The following is a 12,506-nucleotide window of genomic DNA, read 5'->3' as shown; positions in this document are numbered from 1 at the left end:
ACTGTATATTAATTAATCCATATTTGTATTTAGTTGCCATATGAATCAAACATATCAAGTTAGGGCGGCTTGTTGTATATTGGGCGAAGTGTTCGAGTAAACATTGGAGGATCTCCCATCTTGCGCGCCCTGATATGCGCCCGCCGTTTTGAGGTATCGCCAAGCTTTCCGCTTGCCAGCATCTCTTTGGTATCCTCAGGCGACAAGGTGTGTAACTGTATTTTGTTGGCTAGTGTAGGTAGGTTCTCCTGCATAACCTCTCGACGACAGTTGGGCAGTGGCGTATGCTCATAATTTAGAACATCAGCCAGCACTGTGCAGCTGGCTACCAGCAGAGTAGCTGCGAGATAAGTAGCCACATGCATTGTTCTTGTGAGGTCAAGTATTGAAATTGTATATATAGAGGCAGATACGTAACAGAGGACAAGAGATTTGGAGCATGCAGGTTAATAGAGGAGAAAAGTGTAGAAACTCCGAAAAAGGTAAGACTTGCAAGCTATTCCTCACCTGCAACAACCACTTGGCCACGCAGTGATAGTGTTCTCCACGCATATCTGGGGGAGGTTAATATTTTTGAAACATTACGGTGGAGACGATGTTTTATCGATTACTGCACTCACCAGATGCATGGGCATGGTATGTCTAATTCTGGATTATTTATTAAATGCACTAGTAAACAAGGGGTGTTACGTCATGAAAAAACAGGTAGTGCAAAAGGCACGCCGGCTCTGGAAAGGGAGCAGGCTTACCAAGCCCACCTGGCAAGGAAGCTGCTGGGGTGAGTACGCACCCAGTACTTGCGCAGCTCATCAACGCAGAGGATCAAAATGGCGAAGGGATAGGGATAAAGTAGAAAGGAGCAGGGATCGAGGAAGTGCCGAACACCGTCTGGAATGCGGGCACGTAGCAGAACAAGAAGACGACACCAAGGGTGACTGGAATAGTAAGCGGAAGTCTCAAGTTCTTGGTCGGACCCCAGAACGGGTTCTGCTGGAAGACACTGAGACGGCGGGTGCGGGTCGCAAACATATTGCCCCATTGCAAAATGACCAGGGTAATAAAGTACACACACTGGCCAGTGCTGAGCAGGTTAGCGAGCTCAGCCGTATCGTGGCCGTGATATGGTCCGATTGTCCACTTGTCAAACGCCAGGAACAGCTGGCTCGGCGAGAACCCGCCCTTCCAGTACATGAAGATGAAGTAGACCAGGTGTGCAATGACGGTCTGCATGACACCCATGAATCCGTAAGCATGGAAGAAGAACTTGAGATCGACCAGGTGGTCGCGCTTCGGGTTGCGTGGAGCACGATACATGATATCGTTCTCTGGCGCCTCGTACATGAGTGAGACACTGGCCCACACATCGGTGAGCATGCAAATAACGATCATGAGAATAACCGATAGTGGCAGCGGGATACCGAGCACCATGTTCAGGAACATAGGCATGAACTCGGAGAATGATCCAGCGGGTAGCAGATAGACAAGCACCTTCTTCAGGTTCTCAAAGACAAGGCGACCGTTCTCAATACCAATCAGGATGGACGAGAAGTTGTTGTCGAGCAAGACCATGTCGGCTGCTTCCTTGGCGACCTCGGATCCACTGCCCATAGCAACACCGATGTGGGCTGCCTTCATCGCCGGCGAGTCGTTGACACCGTCACCGGTGACAGCAACATAGCACTCGCGGTTGCGCAGCTCCTGGACAATCAGTAGCTTCTGCTCAGGTGTCGTGCGCGCAAACACGATCTCGGTGTAGTGGCAGATGATGTCCCAGTGCTCAGGCTGCAGGCCGACGAGCTCGCTGCCAGACAGGACCAGGCTGCGAATTCCATCGTTACCATGCCCGGCAGTCGTCACGGTTCCCTTATCAGTCGACGAGTCAATCGACGGCGTCTTCTTCTCGACACCGGCATCGGCAAGAGCACCAGGAGCGTGCTGGAGGGCCTTAGCACGGATGTCGTCGATGGAGTCAACGCGATCGTTGGTGATGATCTTGCACTGGCGCGCAATAGCCGCGGCTGTCAGAGCAAAGTCACCAGTCACCATGAACACGCGGATACCGGCGCGGCGGCAGGTGTCGACAACATGCGGGATCTCCTTGCGCGGCGGGTCGACAATGCCGACAAGCCCAACAATCGTCAGGTCGGTGTTGACGGCAGCGACAACCTCATCGAGCTTGGCCTGGTCATCCTCAATGCCAGTAAACGGGTTGGTGCCCTGGAACTCGCGGCGGCACAGCATCAGCACGCGCTGTCCTTCGCCCGACCACTTGCGCTGGAGTCCTTGCAGCCGCTCGAGGCTGTCCTTGTCAAGCGGGAGCACGTCGCCGCTGGCGTTCTGGATCGACGAGCAGCGCTGGAGAAGTACATCCGGCGCACCCTTGACCAGCAGGACCGGCGCAGACGGGGTGCCTGCGAGCTTGCGCAGCGACAGCATCCACTTGTTCTTGGAGTTGAAGGGGATCTCAAACAGCTTGGTGTACTTGGCCTGAGCTGTGGCAACAGGCTGCAGGCGCTCGGCAAACCGCAGGATTGACGAATCGGTGGCATCGCCGTTGACCCGGCGGTCAGCAATGGGCTTGTCCATGGAAGCAGGGTCGAACGACGAGCCGTTGCAGAGTGCTGCGGTGTCGTACAGGCGCTGGACAGCAACATCCTTTCCAGAGTCGAAGCGAGTCTTCAGATCGTCGGTAGACACGTCGGTGTCGATAAAGCCAGCGTGGACGACGGTCATCTGGTTCTGGGTCAGCGTGCCGGTCTTGTCGGAGCAGATGACGTTAACCGAACCCAGGGTCTCGACAGTAGTCAGGTTCTTGACCAATACATTCTGGCGCTGCATGCGCTTAGCAACAAGAGTCAATGTGAGCGTCAGGCAGATAGGCAAGCCCTCCGGGACAAACGCAATAATGACACCCGTGCTGTTAACAAGCGCATCAGAGAGGGTCAAGAATGTGGGGAACGAGCGACGGAGCCAAGCAGCCCAAATAATAATGAGAATCGTACCAACAACAAGTGAGAGTCCTGCAACCATCAAAACGAACCGCTCAATCTCCATTTGAAGCAGCGTCTTCTCATCCTTCTTACTGGCGGTCATCTTGGCAATGCGGCCCATGACGGTGCTGTCGCCGGTACCGATGACAACGCCAGTGCCAGACCCTTGCGTGACGTGGGTTCCCATGACGGCAATGTTGCGAGTCTCCAGGTAGTTCTCGTCAGTGTGGTTGACGGTGGCAACAATCGGGTCTGACTCGCCAGTGAGCATTGAGCGGTCGAAGCGCAGGTCGCGCGAGACTTCAATCAGACGGATGTCGGCAGGAATCTTGTCACCGCCGCGGACATGGACGATGTCGCCCTGCACAAGCTCGGTGGCAGCAACGCTGGTCTTGTTGCCGTTGCGCGTAACCATGGTTTCGGTAGGCAGCATCCCGGTGATGGACGCCATGACCCGCGATGTGGTCCACTCCTGCCATGCGTTAAATGCAGCCTGGAGGAAAATAACGATGAGGATAGCGATAGCCAGGGCTAGGTACTGAACGTTAGCTGGTTTACCAAGTGGCTTCCACGAAATCCAGACACATACAGCTGCAATCCACAGCAGCGGACAGAACCCACTGAACAGCCACTGGAAGATCTTGAGCCAGATACGGTTAGGCGGCGAACTCAAAACGTTAGGACCGTCACGCTCGCGGCACCGCTTGATAGCATCCGTCTCGAGTCCCTGGATGGGACTGGTGCTGAACTTGGTCAGGGTCTCATCGACAGTGTCGAGGTGGAACTTGAGAGTGCTCAGCTCATCGGCAGTGGCACCGAGTTTGGCCTCGTGCTTGCTTTCCGACGCCTGGCGGCGGTCGTAGGCTTTGCGAACAGGGAAGATGCGACTGAAGAAAGACTTGGCTCCTGACTTTTCAGCCTCAGAATATTGCTGCTGGTTGTGGCGGCTGAGCTGGATGCTGAGTGTGCGGTACTCAACCGTCATGTTGCGCTCAAACTTGAGCCCAGCATCGGTAGCGTTGCCCGACCTTTGTTTGCCGATTTCTTGAATCTCCATGACAGCGTCACGCTTGTGAAGAATATTAGGCGTATTTATACGAAGGAGGGTGGACGGGGGTGGAACGAAGAAAAGTAAGGTTGCCGCTGTTAAGCAGATGCATTTGAAACTTTGTCGAGGATGCACGACCTCCTTATGAGCGCGAGAACTGAACCCCTGGTGACGACAGAGGGGGCGGTAGATGTTACCCCTCCTTCACCACCGAGTTAATGCAGGATACACGCGCAAGCCTTGCAAAAGCTTGGTGAGATGTCGTATTGGTAGGCTGGACAGCGAAGGTCTGAACGTGCCGGTGAATGGCAAGACAGGGGGTAAGATGCCGGTATGTATACGCTGTTGAGCTGTAGCCAAAAAACATGAAACAAATTTTCAAAATTTCTATCTCTTGAATTTTGGCCAAAGCCTGGTCTGGTGAGCTCAGGGGGTGCACCAAGGGCAGCAGCAGAAGCAAAAAAAATACGTGGACGGGATCGACCAAACGAAAAAGTCTACAGCTGGGAGGCCGGGGACGGATGCCCTTTGCATGAGTGCGCTGCGATTTGTGGAGGCGGTTGCGAACAAATATCTAGGCCAGCCCGCTGTGGTCAGGGGTAGGCAGCTGAAATATTTGTGCCTGAGCCCAGCAGTTCCCACCCGCAACATTTGCGATTCGTGGAGAGCTGGTGCTAAGAGTGCAGAGTGGTCGCCCAGTGGGCGATCCGCTTTAAAACGTGGTTGTTGGGGCAGGCGCTCTGGACGGATAGACTTGGCGTGGCCCCTCAGCACCTTTTTTTCGCATTCGTCCGCATATCTCTCAGCAAATTCCTTGCCTGCTGCTAGAAATTGTCGTAGCGCTTTCGTGTTTTTGCTCACAGTTTTAGCAGGGCACATAACGCAGAGTGGCTGCGAGGATGTGCCTAGCCAAGCGCTGCAAATGTCGATGCCCGGTCAGCATATTGGTTGTAGATTGCATCGCCTTGGACGATATACTGCAAGTGCACATCCGAGCCATTGTCTGCTTACAAAGAACATCAACAAACAGACGGGGCAGGACGCGTCGCATCCAAAAGGTGAGATGTGCAAGGTGGGCACTCGCAATTTCACTTCAGATTGGGTAGAACGGTTATCTTTTGTTTTTGGTGAAGGCCGTGCCATTTTGGACAAGGGCAGTTTTGTTTCATAGCGCAGGCCACTGCCAGCTCACACTACATTACCCCTGGCGATGTCTGATGTACCCCTGTTTCATCATTGTGCGTTAGAAACCTCTGCACATCGCTCCTTTTTCTCGATGGAATTCTTCTGTATTGGATGCTTGATTTTCTGCTACTGGCTGCTCCTCGCTCGTGATGTGAATGCACCTCCACGTATGGCAAGTGCTGCATGTCTTGGTCAACACTAGCAGACTGGCTGTGTTCACCAAAATCCGAGTCGACAAGGCAGCAAAAATACTGCGAGTAGGTATCAATGCTAGATGCCGATGACCAATTTGCCTGATGAGCTCTCATGTGCTGCTTGTACCATTTACAGTTTGGGTTGAGAGCGTGCTTGATGTTGTTGGTTCTTCTTTGTCCGGCCATTGGTGGTTATACCAGCATTAGCAGCAGCCGCTGCATGCTTCTTGCGTGGCCTTTTCGTGGATATGATGGCAGCAGGGTTGACAGCAGCATCCTTTGGACAGTGGATCCTCTCAGGAGCCCTGCCTCTCTGGCACAGCGAGTTCAGGAGGATCGGGAAGCTGAGCACTACGGAGGGTTTGCAGTTGGATAGCCGAACTGTACATACCCTCTTGCAGTACATCAATGCCTGCTTGCATGACTTGACTGCACCAGAAAAGGTCACTGCAATTGACCGTTGGACTCAACCTTTTGCCAGCAACATGAGTGTGTCGCAGCTAGTAGCCTCTCAGGTTAGTATTGGGTTGCTGGTATGATGTGTACTACAGATGAAGGAAGGAGTCCATCGCTAGACTAAACTAGCATCAGTGCACATGGGAATGGGCATCTTATTATTTTGATCTGCCTACCACTGCTCTGCAGTTTGCAACTTCTCCGGATGGTCATGGCATTTTTCGTGGTTCTTGACACAAGTTTTATTTTGCCAGCTGGGGTATATTCCCTTTTCATGGCATAGCTGCTCATGGCTTTCATGACTCAAGCTGCCGCTTCGCGAGGCTTTACCATATGGACCCCTCAGCCGAGGTACCGGGTCTCCAGTACTTTATATGCCATCGCCTGCGTAATCACAATTGTGACGCCAGAGACAGCTGCGTCTAGTGTACAACGCTAGCACACATACCACTATTGCTCAACGTAGCCCTATATTCCTTATTAGATTGTTCTCATGAGGAGAATGGGGCAGCTATCTATAGATATTGTTTGACAAAAATCACCAATATGTTTAGATGTGCTTTTTACCAGACAGGAAAAACACAGCATTCACCTGTTGTGCCCGGGTGCCCAAAACTTATCCTCTCAACTTGTGGCATGAAGCAACATAGTATCGGCTGCCAGCGGGCGAGTGAATGGTCGTGTATACACAAACTGCCATCCCCAAATGTGTCTTCCCTCCATAAACTGCATAGGATCTGTGGGAAAAGCGGTCATTCAGCAAGGGGTACATGCTGCGGCATACGATAATTGCGCCCAATAACCACAACCGGGCAAGGTGAATTCTCTACCAGGTAGTTGACCTTGCTCCCGATAAAGCGCTCTTTCATGGACTTTGACGCGTGAGATCCAACCACCAGCAAATCGCACTTGAGCTCCATCAGCTTGCGCACCAGCTCGCCGCGGATGTCAACGCCGCGAATCGAGACTCCCTTGATCGGATACCCCTCGACCTTGATCATCGACGCATACTTTTTGAGCAGCTCATGGCTCTTATCGCGCTCAGCAGCCTCCTTGGCCGAGTTAACTGCTGTCAAGTCGCCAATAAGCCCATTCACAGCCGGCCGCACGTGGATCAGTACTACCTTGTCGCGGTTTGGGACCAGGATCTTTTGGATCGACCAGCTGATGATACAATCGGTTTGCTCGCAGTCCTTGATAGCGATTGCTACGAAGCGCTCGGGAAGCGGTGTTTTCGTGCTGTCCGAGCCGCGTCTCCGTGACTTGCCAGATGGCATGCCTCGTGGCTCGATGTCAGGAATTTCGATTAGAGTTCCCTTGCGAAATATCGATGGGTGGCTGATGCCTGTGGGCGACATTGGGCCATGTGCAGCCTGCTCAGCATTCTGGGCTACGAGTCTGTCAAATACGTTGTCTAAATTTGATGTCTGACGTTCGGATGGATCAGAAAATGGCATTATGCTGTTGCTAGTATCGACATATGGGATCGGGATCGAGGGTGGTACACTGCCAGTAGTGTGCTCAGACATAATACAACTTTATAGGTGATTTACTACGGTGGAAAGTGTGCAAGGTGTGGTTGCAGTTGACAAAGAGAGGAAAGAGTTGACTGGCCGCGCGCCAGCCGGCTTCCAAGGGTTTATTATAATGCGGAGGCGTGGAACACGCGCATGACAAGCCCATGACCTTGTGTAAGCATGCGGAGGAGGAGCTTTTAGGGATAGGGTTTGCACGCGGCTCTTCATTTGACCAGCAAATGCGGGTGTGCTGGCCAGCAAAAACATACGTCGACCGGCGGAATCTGACATCCAGCACAGGGGCATTTAGCGTTGTTAGCCGCATATCGAGCCCTCACCCCACATGCCGCCACCGGGGTTGATCGGCACCCGCTTGATCCCTAGATCGACCACCACAAAGAGCCAATCAGTGCCAGCCAACCACCTGGCTCTGATAAAACGCTGCTACGTGCCTGGCTGGGAGGAGCTGGCGCTGGGAAACCCGCCACCTTCCACGTAGTTGGTCGCGTCAAGGCTGCGAATGAGCAAAGCAGCTGGAGTCAGCAGCAGGCTTGCTCGGCGCTTTTCATCAGTACAATCCACTCCAGGCGCATTTTCTTTCTCTGTTCCTAAAATTCTATTATTCATTGCTGCCGCAATCTTGCCCGTCCTTCTTCCTTATTTCCACTCATAACGAAACAAGACAACTAGTCAGCGCATTTTACATTGCTGAAACGCGATTGCCAGAAAAAAAGGAGCGAACTACAATTAGACGATATATACATCTAAAATGGTACGCATTTCGCAGCGTGATGCAGATGCAATGGAGCAGCAATCCGTACAATGCAGACCAGCTGGATGCTAACTAGTCCTCTTTTCATTTGGTAGACTACCGAGCCGCTTCTGTTTGACACGCAGCACGAGGACATGATCGTACGTATCCCCTGACCGGAGTCTGAATTGCTCAGATGAAGCACGGAAATTTCAGCAGCTGAAACAAAGCAGATACTAAACACAGCCTGCAATTTGCGGAAACTAATGTGTAGCACGATGCGCAGCCGGACTACTACGGAAAGCGACTAGCGACGTGCTCGTCTGACAGCACCATCCACCTGTTTGACATTGAGGGCAACCAACAGAAGCTGATCGAGGTTCTGAAGGCGCATACGGGCCCGGTGTGGCAGGTAGCATGGGCGCACCCCAAGTTTGGCAGTGTGCTGGCATCATGCTCGTACGACGGCACGGTGCTGATCTGGAAGGAGACGCCGGGATCGGGCTTCACAGTGATCAAGAAGCACGACAAGCACCAGGCATCGGTGAACGCAATTGCGTGGGCCCCGCACGAGCTCGGCCCGGTGCTGCTGTGCGGGTCGTCGGACGGCAAGATCTCGCTGCTGACGTTCACAGAGGAGGGAGTGTGGGATGTGCAGATGGTGCGTAGCGCGCACACCACGGGTGTCAACTCGGTGGGCTGGGCACCAGTCATCTCGGCCGGCTCGTTCACACAGCCGGGTGCGACGCAGAAAGCCAGCCTGGTCAAGCAGTTTGCCTCCGGCGGCTGCGACAACCTGGTCAAGATCTGGGGATTCAGCGAGGAGAAGAAGACTTACGAAGTGATCCAGACTCTGGAGGGCCACACCGAGTGGGTCCGGGACGTTGCCTTTGCGCCCAACATTGGTCTGCCGCGCACGTACCTTGCCTCGTGCTCGCAGGACCGGAAGGTCTACATCTGGACACAAGACGCGCCGTCCTCCAAAGCCCCTGGCCAGGCTGCTCCCGTCGAGTGGCAGCGCCAGCAGCTGTCGTCGACGCCGTTCCCTGATGTTGTCTGGCGCGTCAGCTGGTCGCTGTCGGGCAATGTGCTGGCTGTTTCGTGCGGCGACAATAAGGTTACTTTGTGGAAGGAGAACCTGAAGGGCGAGTGGGAGCGCATCAGCGAGATCGACGAGAACACCACCAAGGCCTAAGTCAATTATCCATTTGCCTTACTTCATAAACGTTCATTTTATTCCCCTCCTTTCCTGTCCTTTTTCAAACTATCAAGTCACCAACCTCGTAAGAGTTGTTCTGCATCGGGTACACATCCTCAGCAAGTGGAGGTCTGTGCGGGGTGCGGCTGGCTGCTGTGTGTTTCTGCTGCTGCCTCAGGCACTGGTGGCACAGGTCATCATATGCAGCCTATTAAGTAGCACCAAGCGGTAGATGTTAGTGATCAGGGTGGTTCGTATATCGGGTATCATTACTGATATATACGCCCATACCCTGAGGCTTCTTAGCCGGCGGTCCATATCCTCGATTGTGTCGGATGCGACAGCACGTTCCTGGCGCTCGATCTCGAGTGCATTCTGGATCTCAGCCATCCGGTCCTGTGCCACTACATATACCGTTGTAGAATGTGTTTGAACGGCGGCGTTGCAGAAGAGCATTGGCGTGCTGCAAATTCATACCTCTGAGTTTTTCTGACAACTCACCAACTGACATGGCGCTCTGCAATTTTTCAACGCGCAGCCGATCGGTGACAGCACCAGCCTGTGCCATCTGGTATGCTACTTCCTGTGACACCTGGTAGTTCCAAAATGAGATGGCGCATATGCATATGTCCAAGATTTCGCGTGGTGCCAAGCTAACTAGCATATATGATCATGCTCCTCAGATATGTTCAAGCTCATAGCGATTACATCGCTCCTGTATGGAAAATTGTGAGATATAAGCAAGGGCAGCTGATATTAGCGGGTGGGATATTCATAGTGTGCACTGATCCGTTGGCTGCTTCCAATACTTACTCGGAACAGATTGGCATCTGGCAGGCTGGGCAGGCTGGAAGTGTCCGAAACGCACTGCTTGAGCACGCCATGCAAAATATATCTACAGCACCGTGATGTACTATGTGGTTATTGCAGGGAATGAATAAGCCACTGACAACCACGTATTAGCCTTTACTTACGCGAGCATTTAGTAACACACACGTTCTCTTCCTGAGACAGTGACCGGCGACACAGGATATTGTTGCAATGAAGAGGTACATCGAACATTGTAAATAAACCAGAGAAAATCATAGGGAAAAGAGTGAGATAAATGAGAAGCAGAGACAAAGAGCCGTTCTCGAGAGGTCTATAGAGCGAAGGCGGCACTGCTTGCGTGTTTCTTGCTATCAAGCATACTCCAGGTTCTCCACCAAGACCTGCCGTATATGCTGACCAGGAATCATGATCATGCCAACCGAGCGCTGAAAGTCTAAAACATAGGGTTATCGCATTTAAATTTAGTTTGCTAGAGTCCATGTGGTATTTGGTGTTGGTAACTATTCTTTACCGTTACGATGCTCGGTGGTGTCGGCTAGAATCAGGTTCTGTCCATAGTCGACGCATTTAAAGATTCCGACAAACTGCCTTCCATCGCTGCACGCGACCTTCATACGGTGGTTCAGGTACGAGCGCAGTTTTGCCTTGTTCGCACTGTCAGGCGTAGCAATGAGTGTCGCAGGTGAGGGCTGTGCACTGGCCAATGTTTCGGACATATCGATGGAAGGAAGAGATAATATTGGGAAAATGGATATCCACTAATTTCACACTCCCGAATACCACCTACCGGTAAACGCCTGCCAAACACAGTTATGGACGCCATTCCTCAGGAATGCATTGGCAGCCGCAGGTAGATATCCCGCGTTGTGTTGTCAGCGTGTGTGTATTTTAATACCAGCAGAAATTTTACATGGCTACGGACATGCGCGGGCTGAAAATAGACGGTTTTTCGGCTGGTCAGGGCTTCGACTCCTTTATGTAATTGCGCAGCAGCTTGTAATTGCGGCGGTTGACTTTGAAGATGCTGCGCGCAATCCAGCCGTAAACCGGAACCAGTGACATGATAAGGTGCTTGCTGATATTTCGCTTCATCTCCTCACGCATATAGGTGGGAATGACAAACTGGGACATGATCTCATCTAAGAAGTCGTTGGCATCCATGCTGGTTGTGATTCCGCCGATGACAGGAATGAATGAGACTACTGTGGGTGTATCTGGCCCTGAGCAGCACCGTCCAAGCCGGTTGTCAAGTAAATGTGCCTGCTTGCTAAGCATTCTGAGCCGCCTCTGCTGCTCACAGTGGGAGAGGTCGCTGGGTCGCTGTGGTCGAGACATTGATGCAGATAGATTTGCGGTAGAATAACTAGAGGCAAAAGCTGCGCCGATCCCTGATTCTCTCCAGGAAACCGGATATCAACCAGCCAGCAGCCGGGATGCCCTGGAAGGCCTCTGTTGCGGTATCATCGGAGTGCGGTCGACGAAGGCGTGCACAGCATAGGGTTTGTGCACTGTCCGGGCTTTAGGACTCCCGGCGTGTTTATGTCTGCCACTGTGCAATTTCGTCATCCAAGCCAGATTCAAGAAAAACCCCCGACGCGCCAGCGCACTTTTCAGCCAACCACAGGGCGGCAAGCAGGCAATCCATGCACGTTCTGCAGGCCGTCGATCCGCCCGTTTTCCACCTGTCCTAAACTGCTGAAACTCGCCGAGAGTTGTCGACCCTGGCCATGCCCGAGCAGCAACAGCAGCAGGTGTGCAGAAAAAGAACCAACTTTGGAACACGGTAATTGCAATAAGCAGCATGCCAATAGCATGATGCCGTGAAGTCCCCCAATCTGCATGCACGCAATATGCCTTGTGGCAGAGAGTCTTTTCTTGTGCTGCAGCTGCTGGCGCTCTGGGTACTGCGGCCAACAGGCAGCAAATGCTCATAGCAAGACGTTCTAAAGAAGCCACTGGCCAGCCACCAAACTTTTCCACAATGGCCCTGGGAACTGCTCATGCCTACTGTCGTAGCGCGATCCAGATGGAGTGGCCATCTAGGCAGCAACAGCACCAGCAGCAGCGCTTCTCCACACAGCGATGATGGTGCTGCCGCTGCCACCTGCTCGCTTTGCGACTTCTGGCTCCCTCCTTGGCCCAATTTGCAGAGGCAACTCAACACCGAGCCTCTGTGAAGCTCGCATTGGGCAAGGGCTAAAGCAGCGATGTGTGCCCTGGCCGGACTTGCAAGGTGTGTGTTTCCAATACGCATATCGCTGGAAAAACTAATGACGCGCAGAGCCGGCCTCTGGCCGGGCTTCTCTCTTGGCTGCTGGCTCACATGCTCTGGCACG

At 52.8% G+C, this 12,506-nt stretch overlaps 6 protein-coding genes across 6 annotated transcripts; 1 reads left to right on the top strand and 5 right to left on the bottom strand.

The window, feature by feature from the left end:
- Positions 1–8: 8 nt before the first annotated feature.
- DL89DRAFT_264139 (uncharacterized protein) lies at positions 9–468 on the bottom strand. Its single transcript, XM_040886118.1, has one exon. The coding sequence runs from the start codon at positions 363–365 to the stop codon at positions 60–62; it is 306 nt and encodes a 101-aa protein (XP_040747412.1). The 5' UTR covers positions 366–468; the 3' UTR covers positions 9–59.
- Positions 469–642: 174 nt separating this feature from the next.
- DL89DRAFT_280659 (calcium ATPase) lies at positions 643–4,132 on the bottom strand. The gene has a single exon (XM_040889604.1). The coding sequence runs from the start codon at positions 4,045–4,047 to the stop codon at positions 823–825; it is 3,225 nt and encodes a 1,074-aa protein (XP_040747411.1). The 5' UTR covers positions 4,048–4,132; the 3' UTR covers positions 643–822.
- Positions 4,133–6,369: 2,237 nt separating this feature from the next.
- Positions 6,370–7,469, bottom strand: DL89DRAFT_264136 (uncharacterized protein). The gene has a single exon (XM_040886117.1). It carries the CDS (start codon positions 7,400–7,402, stop codon positions 6,626–6,628), a length of 777 nt encoding a protein of 258 aa, XP_040747410.1. The 5' UTR covers positions 7,403–7,469; the 3' UTR covers positions 6,370–6,625.
- A 690-nt stretch (positions 7,470–8,159) lies between these two features.
- Positions 8,160–9,336, top strand: DL89DRAFT_254073 (WD40 repeat-like protein; the record flags this gene model as incomplete). Its single annotated transcript, XM_040885245.1, has 3 exons — positions 8,160–8,162; positions 8,258–8,302; positions 8,416–9,336. 3 exons carry the CDS (start codon positions 8,160–8,162, stop codon positions 9,334–9,336), a joined length of 969 nt encoding a protein of 322 aa, XP_040747409.1.
- A 64-nt stretch (positions 9,337–9,400) lies between these two features.
- Positions 9,401–10,321, bottom strand: DL89DRAFT_254072 (uncharacterized protein; the record flags this gene model as incomplete). The annotated part of the gene is made up of 5 exons (XM_040885244.1): positions 9,401–9,547; positions 9,631–9,743; positions 9,817–9,922; positions 10,153–10,234; positions 10,314–10,321. 5 exons carry the CDS (start codon positions 10,319–10,321, stop codon positions 9,401–9,403), a joined length of 456 nt encoding a protein of 151 aa, XP_040747408.1.
- Positions 10,322–11,048: 727 nt separating this feature from the next.
- On the bottom strand, positions 11,049–11,942 carry DL89DRAFT_264133 (uncharacterized protein). The gene has a single exon (XM_040886116.1). The coding sequence runs from the start codon at positions 11,503–11,505 to the stop codon at positions 11,128–11,130; it is 378 nt and encodes a 125-aa protein (XP_040747407.1). The 5' UTR covers positions 11,506–11,942; the 3' UTR covers positions 11,049–11,127.
- Between the last annotated feature and the right edge of the window lie 564 nt (positions 11,943–12,506).

The sequence above is a fragment of the Linderina pennispora genome, assembly GCF_002104995.1.
Source record: "Linderina pennispora strain ATCC 12442 chromosome Unknown DL89scaffold_1, whole genome shotgun sequence".
Classification (NCBI taxonomy): domain Eukaryota; kingdom Fungi; phylum Kickxellomycota; class Kickxellomycetes; order Kickxellales; family Kickxellaceae; genus Linderina; species Linderina pennispora.
This window is presented reverse-complemented; position numbering and strand designations above follow the sequence as displayed.

Coding starts and splice junctions, on each gene's coding strand:
- DL89DRAFT_264139 (XM_040886118.1), bottom strand. CDS start 365: ATGCATGTGGCTACTTATCTCGCAGCTACTCTGCTGGTAGCCAGCTGC.
- DL89DRAFT_280659 (XM_040889604.1), bottom strand. CDS start 4,047: ATGGAGATTCAAGAAATCGGCAAACAAAGGTCGGGCAACGCTACCGAT.
- DL89DRAFT_264136 (XM_040886117.1), bottom strand. CDS start 7,402: ATGTCTGAGCACACTACTGGCAGTGTACCACCCTCGATCCCGATCCCA.
- DL89DRAFT_264133 (XM_040886116.1), bottom strand. CDS start 11,505: ATGTCTCGACCACAGCGACCCAGCGACCTCTCCCACTGTGAGCAGCAG.